This window comes from Nanorana parkeri, unplaced genomic scaffold, assembly GCF_000935625.1.
Source record: "Nanorana parkeri isolate BGI_ZX_2015 unplaced genomic scaffold, ASM93562v1 scaffold936, whole genome shotgun sequence".
NCBI classification, from domain to species: Eukaryota; Metazoa; Chordata; class Amphibia; order Anura; family Dicroglossidae; genus Nanorana; species Nanorana parkeri.
In genome coordinates, this window is record NW_017307204.1 from 92,974 (window position 1) to 106,820 (window position 13,847).

General features: G+C 42.0%; 1 protein-coding gene across 1 annotated transcript in view; it reads right to left on the minus strand.

Moving 5' to 3' along the window:
* The window catches only part of LOC108795121 (Kv channel-interacting protein 1-like), a 176,240-nt gene that overhangs the window by 89,372 nt on the left and 73,021 nt on the right, over positions 1-13,847 (minus strand). The window contains exon 4 of the mRNA XM_018566314.1: positions 7,296-7,365. Within this exon, the coding sequence (XP_018421816.1) occupies positions 7,296-7,365 (70 nt within the window). The remainder of the gene's footprint in view (positions 1-7,295; positions 7,366-13,847) is intronic.

The following is a 13,847-nucleotide window of genomic DNA, read 5'->3' on the forward strand; positions in this document are numbered from 1 at the left end:
TTCAAAGACTCTTCCTTATATGAGCATGCAGACTAGGTATGTAGAGGTTTTCATCCAAGATCAAACCACCTCCTAATCCCCTCCCCACTTCATACCCCTTCTTTCTTTTTCTCCTTATTTTTGCAACCTCTATTCCATTGCCTATTATATGGGCTCTCTTTTTTTGAGTAACATTCCCATGGGAGGCTCTATCCACACCTGCACGTTTAGAATTCAGCACGTTTTTACACCTTATGTCCATGAAAAGATTTTTAAAAACTGCAAAATAGACTCCGTAGTCTCTTTAGTCACATTAAAAATGTGAGGATCTTTTGGCTGCATGCTAAGGTAATTTATATAGACCTGTTTAAACTTAACAAAAGCTTTTGGGCTTATTCACAGTTCAAACACATTAATTATGCTTAGCGATTCTGTCACCCTTTTATCTGTGCATAAACACCAAATATGCACACAGGAACTGTTATGATACTGGAAAGGTTGAGATTATGAACACTTTACCATATCCCAAGGATTTCATGGAATGTTTACACTATTTTATAATATTTCAAGTTACACCACTGACCTCTGCACTGTGTTATTACTGACCTTTGCAATATGTATCACTCTTCTGATCATTGTACGCTGCGTTACATAGTTTGCCTAGTATTTGAGGTTGAATAAAGACACAGGTCCATCAAGTTCAACCTTTGTGTGTCTGTATGTAGTTGTGCATGTGTATATGTGTACATAAGTCCCTGTGTGACCTTGTTTTAAAGTGTACCTTTAACCCTGTATGTTACGGCCTCTGAGGAAGGTATCTAAATGTTTTTTGAATGATTCAATACTCTCAGCTGATAGCACTTCTTGTGGCAGTGAGTGTAACGTCCCGGACGCGAGGGGTTCCTCCGCCCCCGGTCCGCCGACGTCATCAGGGAACTCCCCCCGCCGCATCATAAGCGGCGGCAATACGGAAGTCTGGCGTTCCAATATCCTGAGGTGAACGCCAGACGGAGATTGCACACCACCGCAGCCATCCCATAACCCATCTGCTGCATTGGAGCCCCAAACCTCGCACCTACTCGGATTCCTCCTTGCCTCCTCAGCAGCTCCCTGCACGAAGCTTCTAACCGCAAGTATCCCTCTCTGGTTCTGATGACCAGAAAGGTTACATAGCACTGCCTCGCATATGCTAGATAAGAACTGTCTGTGAAGATTGGCCGTGCAATATTGCTAGCCTCAAATACATTAACCACTCTCTACTGTCATTGTGCTTGTAAAATATACCAAGGGCACCGCTCATCGTGCTATACATCTGTAACCTGTGCCCACCTTGCCATCATAATAATATATATGTGAAGTAACATATTGAACTGCCTACTATTGAAACGTGATTCACCTACAGGGAATGCTTGCATAATTATCACTTCCCTTTTCCACTTCATTAACCAGAGTAGTCAGATGGTACTAGGAGGCGGTACTATGATGCTTTGAGATTGTTGGTTAGTTTTTACTTACCATCACGTACTCTTGGGCCAGAGCACGTGAGATTGAACGCAGCTGAGTTCCGTCCTCCATCTAATTGAATTATTACAGTGAGTTCCAGACTTTAACAGCTCTAACTGAAAAAAAAGCCACTACGCCCCTTGTGGTTAAATCTTTTCTCCACCAGTTTTAGGTGGTGTCCTCTAGTCTTTATTATAGAGTTTACTGTAAAATGTTTATTGCTGATGCTGCCATCACCACTAAACATTTTGTATATAAAAATCATGTCCCGTCCTAATCTCCTCCCTTCCAGCGTGAACAAGTTTAAATTTAGAAACCTTGTCTCCTGCAGCTTCGGTCCTGCAGCCCCTTAATTAGTTTAGTTGCCCTCCTCTGGACTCTCTCCAACTCAAGGACATATTTTCTGTGGATTGGTGACCAAACTGGGACCACATACTGTAGATGAGGCCGAACCAGTGATCTATAAAGTGGCAAAATTATTGCTTTGTCTCTACAGTACATTACCTCTTTCATACAAGACAGTACTCTGCTCGCTTTGTTTGCTGCAGCTTGGCATTGCATACTATTGTTCAATCTGTAGTCTACTATGACCGCCAAATCTTTTTCCATTTCTGACTTCCCTAGTGGAGTATCCATTAATGTGTATTTTCCTTGCCTGTTTTGAACCCCAAAATGCATTACCTTAAATCTTTCAACATTAAACCTCATCTGCCATATAGTTGCCCACTCACCTATTTTATCCAGGTCCTCCTGTAATGTTATAATGTCTAAGCTCGTGTCTATTACCCTCCCAATTTTAGTATCATCAGCAAACACAGAAACATGGCTATTAACACCTTCCCAGATATCATTAATTAGCAGATTAAACAGTATGGGGGCTAGCACAGAACCCCGGGGCACGTCACTCTCAACCATAGACCAATCTGAAAAAGAGCCATTTATCAATACTCTCTGGACACGTTCCTGTAGCCAGTTCTCTATCCATGTACACACCATTTCATCTATGCCCATAGATCTCAGCTTGTGTACTAAGCGTTTATGTGGTACTGTGTCAAAAGCTTTGGCAAAATCCAGATATACCACATCCACCGGCTTCCCTCTATCCAGCTCTCTACTCACCTCTTTGTAGAATGTTAGTAGGTTGGTCTGACAAGAATGGTCCTTCCTAAATCCGTGCTGATTATAATTTATTATACCATTGCCATGAACAAAATCCACTAAATAGGGGGGCGCATGCGCGCAGCAGCCTAAGATGGACGTCTAAAGGTCCCGGTCCACACCGCCTGGGCTCCGTTTCCACCCTGACGCACACTCCCTCTCTACGGCACGCAGGTTTTAACAAAACTGCTAACTTGCCCCTTACTTTCTCCACCTGACCCCCCAAGCCGAAGCTTTCTATGCGGTCGAGTGGACAGAAATCGGGCCGCAAATCCTCGTCTACCCATCCTCCCAAGATGGCCCCTGATCCACCGGCTGCGGACGAAAACAGGAGGCTTTCTGCTGGCGACTCGAACTCCACAGATGATAGCCTTTGCCAATACCCATCTGCTCTCACCTCCCGATCAGATGGATAAGACCCTCCTGCACAAATTTCGCTCCATAGTTCGTGATGAGATAGCCACGGCCTCTCGCAAGCTGTCTTCAGATAGGACGCTGTACAGCTTTGCTTGAACACCGCATTGACGACGCCACCACTGTCCTGGAAGGCCACGAAAAGGATGTAGAGGACCTGCAGGCTAATCTTCTCTCCCTCACTCGTAAGCTTGAGGACTTTGAGAACCGTGCTCGTCGGAGCAACCTGCGAGTGAGGGGACTGTCAGAGACTGTCGAAGATCTGCAGGGCACAATGACAGCCTTCTTCCAGGAACTAGCTCTCGATATCCCGGCGGATAGACTCAAATTTGACCGGATTCATAGGACACTGGCACCCAGACAACCCAACGGTCCTCCACGTGACGTCTTGGTAAAGTTTCACTTCTATGGTACTAAAGAGCACCTTCTCCGGGCGGCACGGGGTCGACAGGATCTTGCTTTTCAATCCCATCACTTGCAGATCTGTCCCCGCCACGATTGCCAAGCGATGTAGTCTGCGCCCATTCCTGCTGATACTTCAATCCCGCAATATACTGTACCGATGGGGCTTCCCATTTAAATTGTTCTTCTCCTACGCGGGTCGCCTTTTCTCCTTCGGATCTCTGCAAGTGTTTCCTGGAATACCGCTGCTTCTTCCCAGGCCTCGGTGGCTCCCGCCCCGACCTAATCCTTCTCCACTTCTAGCTTCTCCTCCTGGTTTGGGCCTCCAGTCTCAAGTTTTCCAAGCTCCATCCAAGGGTTGAGGTGGCTCCCTCCGGACCCTTTCTACCGCTGTCGCAAGTACTCCCGTACAGGGATATGCCATTGTACATTACAGATGCATCCGTGCTATTTACCTTAGCTTAGGATCTCTTGGATTGTAGGCCTAAGCTAGACTGTGACTGCAGATCCCTAAGCGACTCTGGCATCAGATCCACAGTTCAACGTTTATTTTGTTTCTCAATTGTTTTCATGTTCCGTTATTGTTACTCCTCTCTTGTGGGACCTTGGGACTTACTCCTTAAGTACTATGCAACTAAGGACTAGAAAAAAGAAAATGCTTCTTTTTTTTTTGGCCTTTGACTCATCCATTACCATATTTCTTTGACCCTTCCCAATACAACCTTCCCTATGTGGACTGCCGATATCTTGCAATATTATTTGACTGTTTTTTTGGGGGGGGTTTATTCCTTTTTGTTCTTACTATGCTTACTACTGCCCTTACAAAATAATTGTCACACTTATATAGGTGCACAATGGGGCCTGGGGTCCGGGACTTGCAGTACAGTGTGCTCTACTGCTTCTTTACAATTGACTGCAATCTTAAGGCGCCCTGTGGCGGGTCTGCTCTGCGCCCGTGCCGCTTGCTGGGAAGTTAGGACCGCACTATATAGAGGTGCCTTGGCGCGGCTGTGCGGCATTCACATTTTCTGCAGAAAACGTGTATCTAAACCTCTGTTTTAACCTTAGCGGTGAGACAAGTTTTTTTAGCGAGACAAAGACCCTCATAGTTGGACGAATTATAGACCCATATCATTGATAAATGCCGACATGAAACTCCTCACAAAAATCCTGGCCAACAGATTGAACACATTTCTGTCCTCTCTTATCAAATCAGATCAAGTGGGATTTGTCCCTAGATGCCAGGCTGGAGACTGTGTTTTGCAAAGTTATCCAACTGATACACCAAGCCCAACTCCGCTCCCGAGAACTCTTGTTATTATCCCTAACTCTCTTCCCTGGCCTTATTTAATCCAATTCCTACAACACTATGGTTTAGGCACGCACTTTCTCTCCTGGATTAACGCTCTATACAGTTCCCCTCAGGCTAGAGTGAAATATTATGGCTTCGAATCCCTACTGTTTCCAGTTTCTAGAGGTACCAGACAAGGATGTTCATTGTCACCGATCCTCTTTATCCTATCTCTGGAACCCCTGGCCGAAGCCATACGCTTTAATGCGGATATCAAGGGCCTGGAACTCGCGGGACATGATTATAAACTTTCTATGTTTGCTGATGCTGTTACTCTCCTTCACTTCACCTCATACCTCCCTCCCAAACTTATTTAAATTACTAGACAATTTTGCCATCCTCTCAGGCCTCCGAGTTAACCAGTAAAAATTGGCCGTTATGTCTGTTTCGCTCAACTCATTGTCACTTTCTTCTCTGACAACCTCCTACAAGTTCCACTGGTCGCCCACCTTACCCTATCCAGGGAAAACTCTGACTCCCCACTACCACACTTTATATCAGGCCAATTTTCACACCCTTTTTTCCCACTTGTCTTCCTTATTGGAATCCTGGCGTACTCACCCTATATCCTGGTTTGGACGCATCCACGCTTTCAAAATGTCATACCTTCCAAAATTATTATACGCGTTTCCTACTCTGCCAGTACCTGTTCCTGCATTCATCAGAGGAAATTGCTTCACTTTATATGGGGCAGGTCCAGGCCTAGGGTCAGCAAAACATACTTTTTGCGCCCAAACTGGCTGGAGGGTTGGCAATACCGAATATTCATAAATACTACATGGCAGCACATGTTGCACCCTTAGCCGTTTGGGTGATTTGTCTGAAATCACAGGTTGGGCATTACTAGACTTTTTGGACTGTGCCCCCCTTCCCGTCAACTCCCTCCCATGGGTCCCCACCCCCCTTCGTCCTAAACCATTAGGCCCAGCCATGCCTCATACCCTCAGCATTTGGGACTCCCTCAGATATTAGGCTTCCCTTTCCTCTACCTTTCTTCCTCTCCTGCAACTCTCCCTGTCCCCACTCTTCCCTCTGGGCTGGGAGTCACCAAATAGCTTCTTGTGGTGGAGAGAACATGGCTTTAATTATGTCTACTCCCTCCTCACCTCCACAGGAATTAAATCCTTCCAAACGCTCCGAGAATCGCATTCCATACCCTTACGTGAACACTATCGATACTTACAACTACATCACTTTATATCCTCCCTAATACGCTTACATCCCACTCCTTATTTCTTGACCCCCTTCGAACGCAAATGTCAGTCCGACCCTTATAGTCCGGTTATGATCGCCCTTATTTATGCATCCTTGGTCTCTGCCTCCGCATCTCCTACATGTCCTTACCAAACTCAAATGGGAGACTGAGATGGGAATCTGAGGATTGGCAGGACATATGGCTGGCCACGGCTCGAGGATCTCGGAATGTCCTTACCTTGGAAAATGTATATAAAGTCCTCTACCGCTGGTACTACACCCCGACTAGACTTGCTAGCTTTATCCCAGGACACTCATCACAATGCTTCAGGGGATGTTCTGAAAGGGGCTCCATGTACCATATTTGGTGGACCTGCCAGGTGGCCAGACGTTTGTGGATTAGAGTATACAATCTCCTCCAAACCATGACCTCCCTTGCTCTGCCTAAGGATCCTTTGCGAAGCTCTTCTTAACAAACCTAATCCTAACCTACCGAAGTGGCAGCCTTTCCTAATCGGTCATGTTTTCACCGCTACCAAACTGGTCATAGCCAAGTCATGGAAATCCTCCACGCTGAGCTTTGAGGCAGTTAAACACAAAATACAATGGATTATGGTCAATGAAAAATTTACGGCTATCCTAAATGATACCCACACACACTTCCTTTAGAATTTGGCGACCTTGGATTTCCTATTTCCAGCCTTCCCGCTTCGATCCTGCTCTTTTGACACTTTAGATAACTCCGATCTGTATACCTTATAAACTCCCCTCCGTGGCACTACTCTCCTCTCACCCCTCTCTTCCTCTGCCTTTCTCTCCTTTCCTGTCTTCCGCATTACTGCTTCTCCTTATTCTTTCATCTTGTTACTTCTTTTTAAGTGTTTTCTTGAAGGCCTCTCACTGGCTCCCATACGATTGGCCACCCAAGTGGACTAATCTATCCTGGCACTTATCAATGACGTGACTCCACATCTACATTATTCTTCATTACCCAAATTGTTGTTATTATTGGTTTTCAAGTGATTTATCTTTTGCCATAACTTCAATTCTGTATGTCACATATGAAGGGCCTTTTCTCTCTTTTATACATTGACACTGATGTTTTTTCTGTGTTTTCCCACTTTGTGGGAAAAAGAAAAATCCACTAAATAATCCTTTATCATCCCCTCAAATAGTTTGCATACTATTGATGTTAGACTGACTGGTTTATAGTTCCCAGGTTGGCATCTTGAACCTTCTGAATTCTTGTCTTTAAATAGATGTCCCGAGGACACCCTCTTTAAAAATCACTTACCTCCATGAGGGAAAAATTGTGAATAGATCTGTTTAAATGTGTCTTCATTAACAACTCCACAAGGACATTCCTTAAAGTATAAGAAAAAGAATACATGACAATTAGGTAATGTTTTAAAGCTTATATATTAAAACATACACATTAAGATCCAGTTGCTAGAGCATCACCGTGTTTATTGGTGTGTAAAAGTCAATCACATGCTACAATTCAAAATTACATGCCAGAGAAGTTTTGGTTCATCGTGTTAAAAAAATCTTCTTGAAATGAAGCCATCCTGTGAGGAACAGCTGACCCATATAGTTAATATACCACTTCTTTCTTTAACTATTTTGTGCTGACGTCATTGATGTCTGGATGCCTAGATCAAATTTAGCAACGTCGGCATGCTATTTATATAATATAAGTAATATAATTTATAATTTTTTAGGGACATAAGACTTTTTTGGTACACTGTTTTCTTGAAAATCCTGCTTTTTATTATAGGCTTAAAAAATTGTGTTAATGTTTACATTTTTTATATTGTAGTTTAAATACAACATTCAATATATGACACTGCAGGTGAACACTGCAGCCTGAAAGTAGCAGTGTTTTTCTACAGTGAAGCCTCCAGTCTGCATGTGATCATTATATCATGGCTGACATAGTGGTCACATGATCAGGAACATGCTGATTGGTACCCGATAGCCTTCCCGGACGCAAAGAGGAAGACTGCAAAGCAGATTTCTTAGCCTTCGAGATTGAACTAGGTGACATAGACAATACAGTCAGGGTAGGGGTATTGCTAGTGGTCAAGGAGTGTGCTTTATCGTATATGGCTAATACTCTGTCCCAGAAGTCCCATATCAATGGACAAGACCACCACACATGTAAGTATGTACCTTCAAATTAATTGTCATCTCCAACATGTCTGCGAGACCGAAGGGAACATATGATGGAGCCGCACCGGAGTGAAGTACCATCTGGAGAGCAGTTTGAAGTTGCGTTCCTGCAGTTTGCATGAGAAGGCAAGCTTATGTGCAAATATGAAGACCTTTTCCCAGACGGCCGGGGTCCATACAAAAGTTTGGAATATATGCTACCGCTTGAGAAAGATAGGGCGTGGCAGGCGCATAGGGACAGTTTGAAAGATATATACAAATTTAGTTATGTTGATCTCATTTATGCGTCTAAACCAAGAGAGAGGGCGAGATCTCCAGGATTTGGGATCTGTCCTCATCTTAGAAAGGAGCGGTAAGTAATTAAGTTCATACAAGCGGGACAATTCAGAGGGTACGCTGATACCAAGGTATTTAAGATAGAAGGACTGCCACAAGAAAGGGAAATGCGAACAAAGAGAAGACACCATCAGACTAGTTAGTGAGATATTGAGCATTTTTATCATAATTCACTCTGAAATTGCTAACAGAACTGAAAGAAGAAAGTTCCTGAAGAAAAGCTGGTAGAGAAAGGGAGGGTTGAGTAAAATGCAAAAGTAGGTCATCAGCCTATAGTGCTAATTTAAATTCTCTGGAGCCCACAGAGATACCATGTATAGAAGTGTTTGCGCGAATGGCAGAAGCCAAGTGCTCCATCGTAATCACATATAGTAAGGTGGATAGGGGGCATCCCTGACGGGTGCCATTAGAAATCCTAATTGGATCAGAGAGTCTGATATTGGCGCAAACACGTGCAAAAGGGGAGGCGTATAGAGCCATTATTTTAGATATGAAAGAGGCACCGAGCCCCAGTCGCATTAATAACTTGACCGAAGTAGTGGAGGAAACGGATATGTGAGGAGATTTCGTCTGCCATCGCTCACGAACGGGAACATCAGGAAATCTGGTGCTGTAGGGCCAATCCGGCAAGGAAACCTGAGTAAGTTGGAAGGTACCAAGAAACTGGGGAAGGTCACTCAGGTGGCGAAAGATCGATGATTTTCCATTGCGGGATGCGATCAGGTGGAAAGGATAGCCCCATCTGTAGGTAATGCCGTTGGAGTGTAGAACTCCCAAAAGAGGTTTAAGGGCTCTGCACATCTCGAGATTGCGGTAAGAAAGATCTGCCAAAAGCAAAATTGGGGTGCCATTGCATAGAGAATGTTTGCTTGAGGTTATTTAAAATCCTTTTTTATATTTTGTTTGGACTGTATAGCATAAGCTTCGAGATGGACATCAGTAAAACCATCATTCCTAGCTGTGGCTTCCTTTTTTGGGAAATGTACATTTCCTACATTAATCTAGAAATCAGCTTTTTAAGGAGTGGGCAACTCAGGGACTATCAAAAGTTAAATCCCATGCATCAACTATTGATCACAAGCTGTTAACGTTTATAGCTGTCTCTGAGGGTTTCCCATTCATGAAATGTGAATTATTTACTTTTATGCAAATGAGCTCGTATGCAATACATATTCTTAAAAACCTCTTATCTTCAGACTGGGAGAACCCCCTAGATCGGCTTCTTTTGAAACCTAATCCAAATATGGGTGCAATAGTTAGGGTGTACAGGTGCTATAGATTAGATCTGGACAATGTGACACGCTTCACCGATCTCTCAGAGTGGAACAATTCTTTTCTGAATATATCCACTATTGAAAATCTTCAAGCTTTTAAGAGAGCATGGAATACAATTACTGTGTCCACTTATAGAGAAATGGTATTAAGAGTTTATCATGAAGCCTATATCTCTCCTCATAGGTCTTATCTTATGGGACTTAGTTGCTCTTCATTCTTTGCTGCAAAAAAATGTTTTCTTTTTTTTGTTCCCTTTACTTTTGTTACTATATTTATTTGTGAGGTAAACGTGGAACGTAGGTATATGTCCTGTTGCATATTTTAGATGTTATTTTTGTAAATATGTGTTGGTTTTATCTTTCTGTTAGCATTTAATACAATACATAAAGGTAAATATCCATACTATCAAAGGAAAAAATAAAAAAATTATTATTCCACACAAACAATACAAAACGTACAAAATTCCAACAATCTAAATGTTTATCAAGTTAATATTTTTGAAAACAATACACTTAAAACCAGGGATGCACCGATACCGTTTTTTCGATATCGAGTATGAGTACTGATATTTATGTTTTGCTACTCTCTGATACCGAATACTGAAATTGGTACTTCCAGGAGCATGGAGCCGCTCGTTATCTATCACCCGGTTTCCTGATTGGCCAGGAAGGTGGCTCCATGCTGCTCGGCTGGCTCCATGTTCCCTTGCGGCACTGCCACTCTGAGGAAATTTCCCTCTGACCGGAAGTTCTGGTATTGGGGGTAACTATCGGAGCATTTGGGCGAGTACTATCGGAGCATTTGAGTAGTATCGATATCAGTGCTTCCCTACTTAAAACATTAGCAGTGCACACAAAAACATAATTTACAAGATTACTACTAAATCTAAAAGATAAAGTTGTATTGCGTTAATTAATAAAAAATATTTGTACATTTTAAATTGCCCCTATTTTGTGAATAAGCAGCTTTTGCTAAAAATCTGGAGGTTGGCCTCATACCTATGTGTTGTGGTAATGCCAGAACTGCAATGCTGTTGTCCATTGCGTTGGACTGTGTTGCAATAAAATGATGCAGGCAGTTGAATTAATGTTATTTTAAAAAGCACTGTGATGTGTTCTAACAGTGCATGTGCAAAATTCCACCACATTATGGTGCATTGTATATGGGGGGGGGGGTGTTTTATTTCTTTTTATTCTTTTTAAATGTATTAATATTACTTAATATTTTGCAGAAAAAACAGGGGTCTAAACCCCTGATATTTCCCTTTTGAAATAGATGGAAAAAAGATTGAGTCCTCAATATCCTTTTCTGCAGCCCCAGCACTCACAAAGTGAGGATATAGTGTTTACTAACTTCCCAGTTATGAATGGACAGGATGTGATCTGTGTAGAGCTCCTCATGTCCATTCATAAACTGAGGAGATAGTAAACACTTACTATCTCCTCAGTCATGAAGGAACAGGAAGTGATGTGCAGCACTTCCTGTTCATTTATAACTGGGGACATAGTAAACATTTACTATCTCCTCAGTTAAGAATAAACAAATATATATAATTTTTTGTGTGAATTTGTTATAATACATGAAAGTTTTAGGTTTCATGTGAGAGGCATGGCAGAGTGATCTGCTTCCACATTCCGATCACTCTGTTAGGGCTTAATCTTTGTTTACATTACAGTGTTTACCACCGTGTTAATTTGAGATCGATTACATAATACAAAGCCACTCTTTTAATTTTGTCTGTGATCTAGTGATTACAGGCATTGTGTGTGCACCTGGCTCAAACATACAGTGTAAACACAAGACCATTTATAAACAGTGTTCCAAAACATTGTGTTTACCAACCCTTTTTTTTCCGATGTATTAGAATGGTAAAACTGGATGTTGTTCATTAAATTTCAACATGAAATGCACCTATATAACAATTATCAATTTGAAAAGATTGACAGGTAACCAGACAACTACCTTTTGAGAATAAAAAATGGCAACCTCCATAATTATACCATGAAGCATTTCCTGTAATGTTGTTGAATGCGTGAATCACGAAATTAACAAGATTAAAAACACTTATAATGGTGGGAAAAAGTTGCTCACTTATATGTATTACGACTGTGTATGCAGGGCTGAAGTTCTGCTGTAAGCAGATGCCATTCACATGCAGATGTAAAATATATTAAAAATACTATGGATTTTTTAATGGAAAAAATAATATGTAGGTAGTACCTTGTTAAATAGTAATTAAAATATGAGTACACTGTTTGTACTGCTGATAATGTAGCAATATGGGAAAAATATATTCCTTATAGAGTAAAATAATGAGTATGTAAAAAACGTTGATGTTCTTTTGTTTTTTCCCGTTTGTATATGTCAACCCTGACTCTGGCCTTATACAATGACAGAGTTTTGGATTTACTTTGCACTATTCATTTCATATGCTTCTCAACTCCATTTAGTGGCCATAATGCAGTATTACATCATGATACATTCAACCTAAAAAAATAAATATATTAAGAACAATGGTTTTTGCCTTTATTCACATAAAATTAATGTTCCCAGATATTCACAGAAATGTCACTTTTTTGTGTTTTTAGCACATTCTTACAAAATGTGGAGTACTGTGCTTAAGTTTCAGGCAGGTGTGAAAAAATGCTGTAAAGGAAGAATGCTTTCAGAAATAAAAGTGTTAATAATTTATTTATTTTTTTTAAACAAACTTTATTCTGTTTTCTCGGCCCTACCCCAAGGGGTTCGGCCTTAATAATTTATTTTAATCAATGAACACAATGGAAAGTATATGAACAAAAGAGAAATTCAAATCAATATTTGGTGTGACCACCTTTTGTCTTTAACCCCTTCGTGACTGACGACGTACAGTGTACGTCGCCAGCATCGGGGCTGTTTAAACAGACTCCCGGCGACTTTTGCCGCCGGAGGGATGTAGGCTGCCTCAAATCCTTGTCTCCTTGTAATCCCAGACAGACTCCATGTTGAGATCAGGGTTCTGTGGGGGCCAAACCATCACATCCAGGACTCCTTCTTCTTTACACTGAAGATAGTTCTTAATGACATTGGCTGTATGTTGGGGGTCGCTGTCATGCTGCTAAATACATTTGAGGCCTCCCTGTTAGTATGGCATGATGGATAAGTACAGTGGTACCTCGGTTCACGAACTTAATTGGTTCAACGGTTCTGGTCGCGAACCAAAAATGGTCGCGAACCGAATCACATTTTCCCATAGGGTTCAATGTAAATCAGGTTAATCCTAAGCCTATCAGGTTATAAATCAGGTTATAAATCAGGTTAAGCCTATCCCACCTCAACCTAACCACTGAACCATCACATTCTCAAACAATTTATCCCCACACAGCTACCTCCTCATGTATCATTTCCCCCTCCTCTTTCAGATTGTAAGCCCTCAGGGGCAGGGCCCTCCTTACCATCCTGTCTTGAATTGTATTGTAATTGTAATGTCTTCCTTACATTGTAAAGCGCTGCGCAAACTGTTGGCGCTATATAAATACTATGTAATAATAATAATAATAATCCGTTCTGACTCCTACGAACGTGGTCGCGAACCGATTTTTAGTCGCTAGCAGAATCACATTTTTCCATAGGGTTCAATGTAAATAAGGTTAATCTGTTCTGAACCATATTGAAGAAAAAAAAATGAACCACAAAAATATGAAACACAGTACAGTACAGTATGAAGAGAGTGAACACTAACCTTTCTTGGGGCGACTTCTGGCATGGAGGACGGAAAGGTGGGTGGGGAGGAGGTTATTGTTTGGAGGGAGAGTCCCCCTCTATAAGGGCATCGGGAAGATCTCCTTCAGGAGTTTCCTCTCTTCTTTCTCTCTTAGCTGCAGTGTCAATCTGTCTAATTTCACTTGTTTGTTCCTGTGCTGCAGAACCCTCCGGAAATGAGAGACCACATTGTCGTTCATCAGATTCAAGACTAAGTTTGTCACAGTTATGTTGGGGTGGTGCTTCTCAAAGAATCCTGGCACTCATTCCATTTTTCCATTATGGATGTTATCACATCACTGCTAACCTCCTCCCTTTCTTC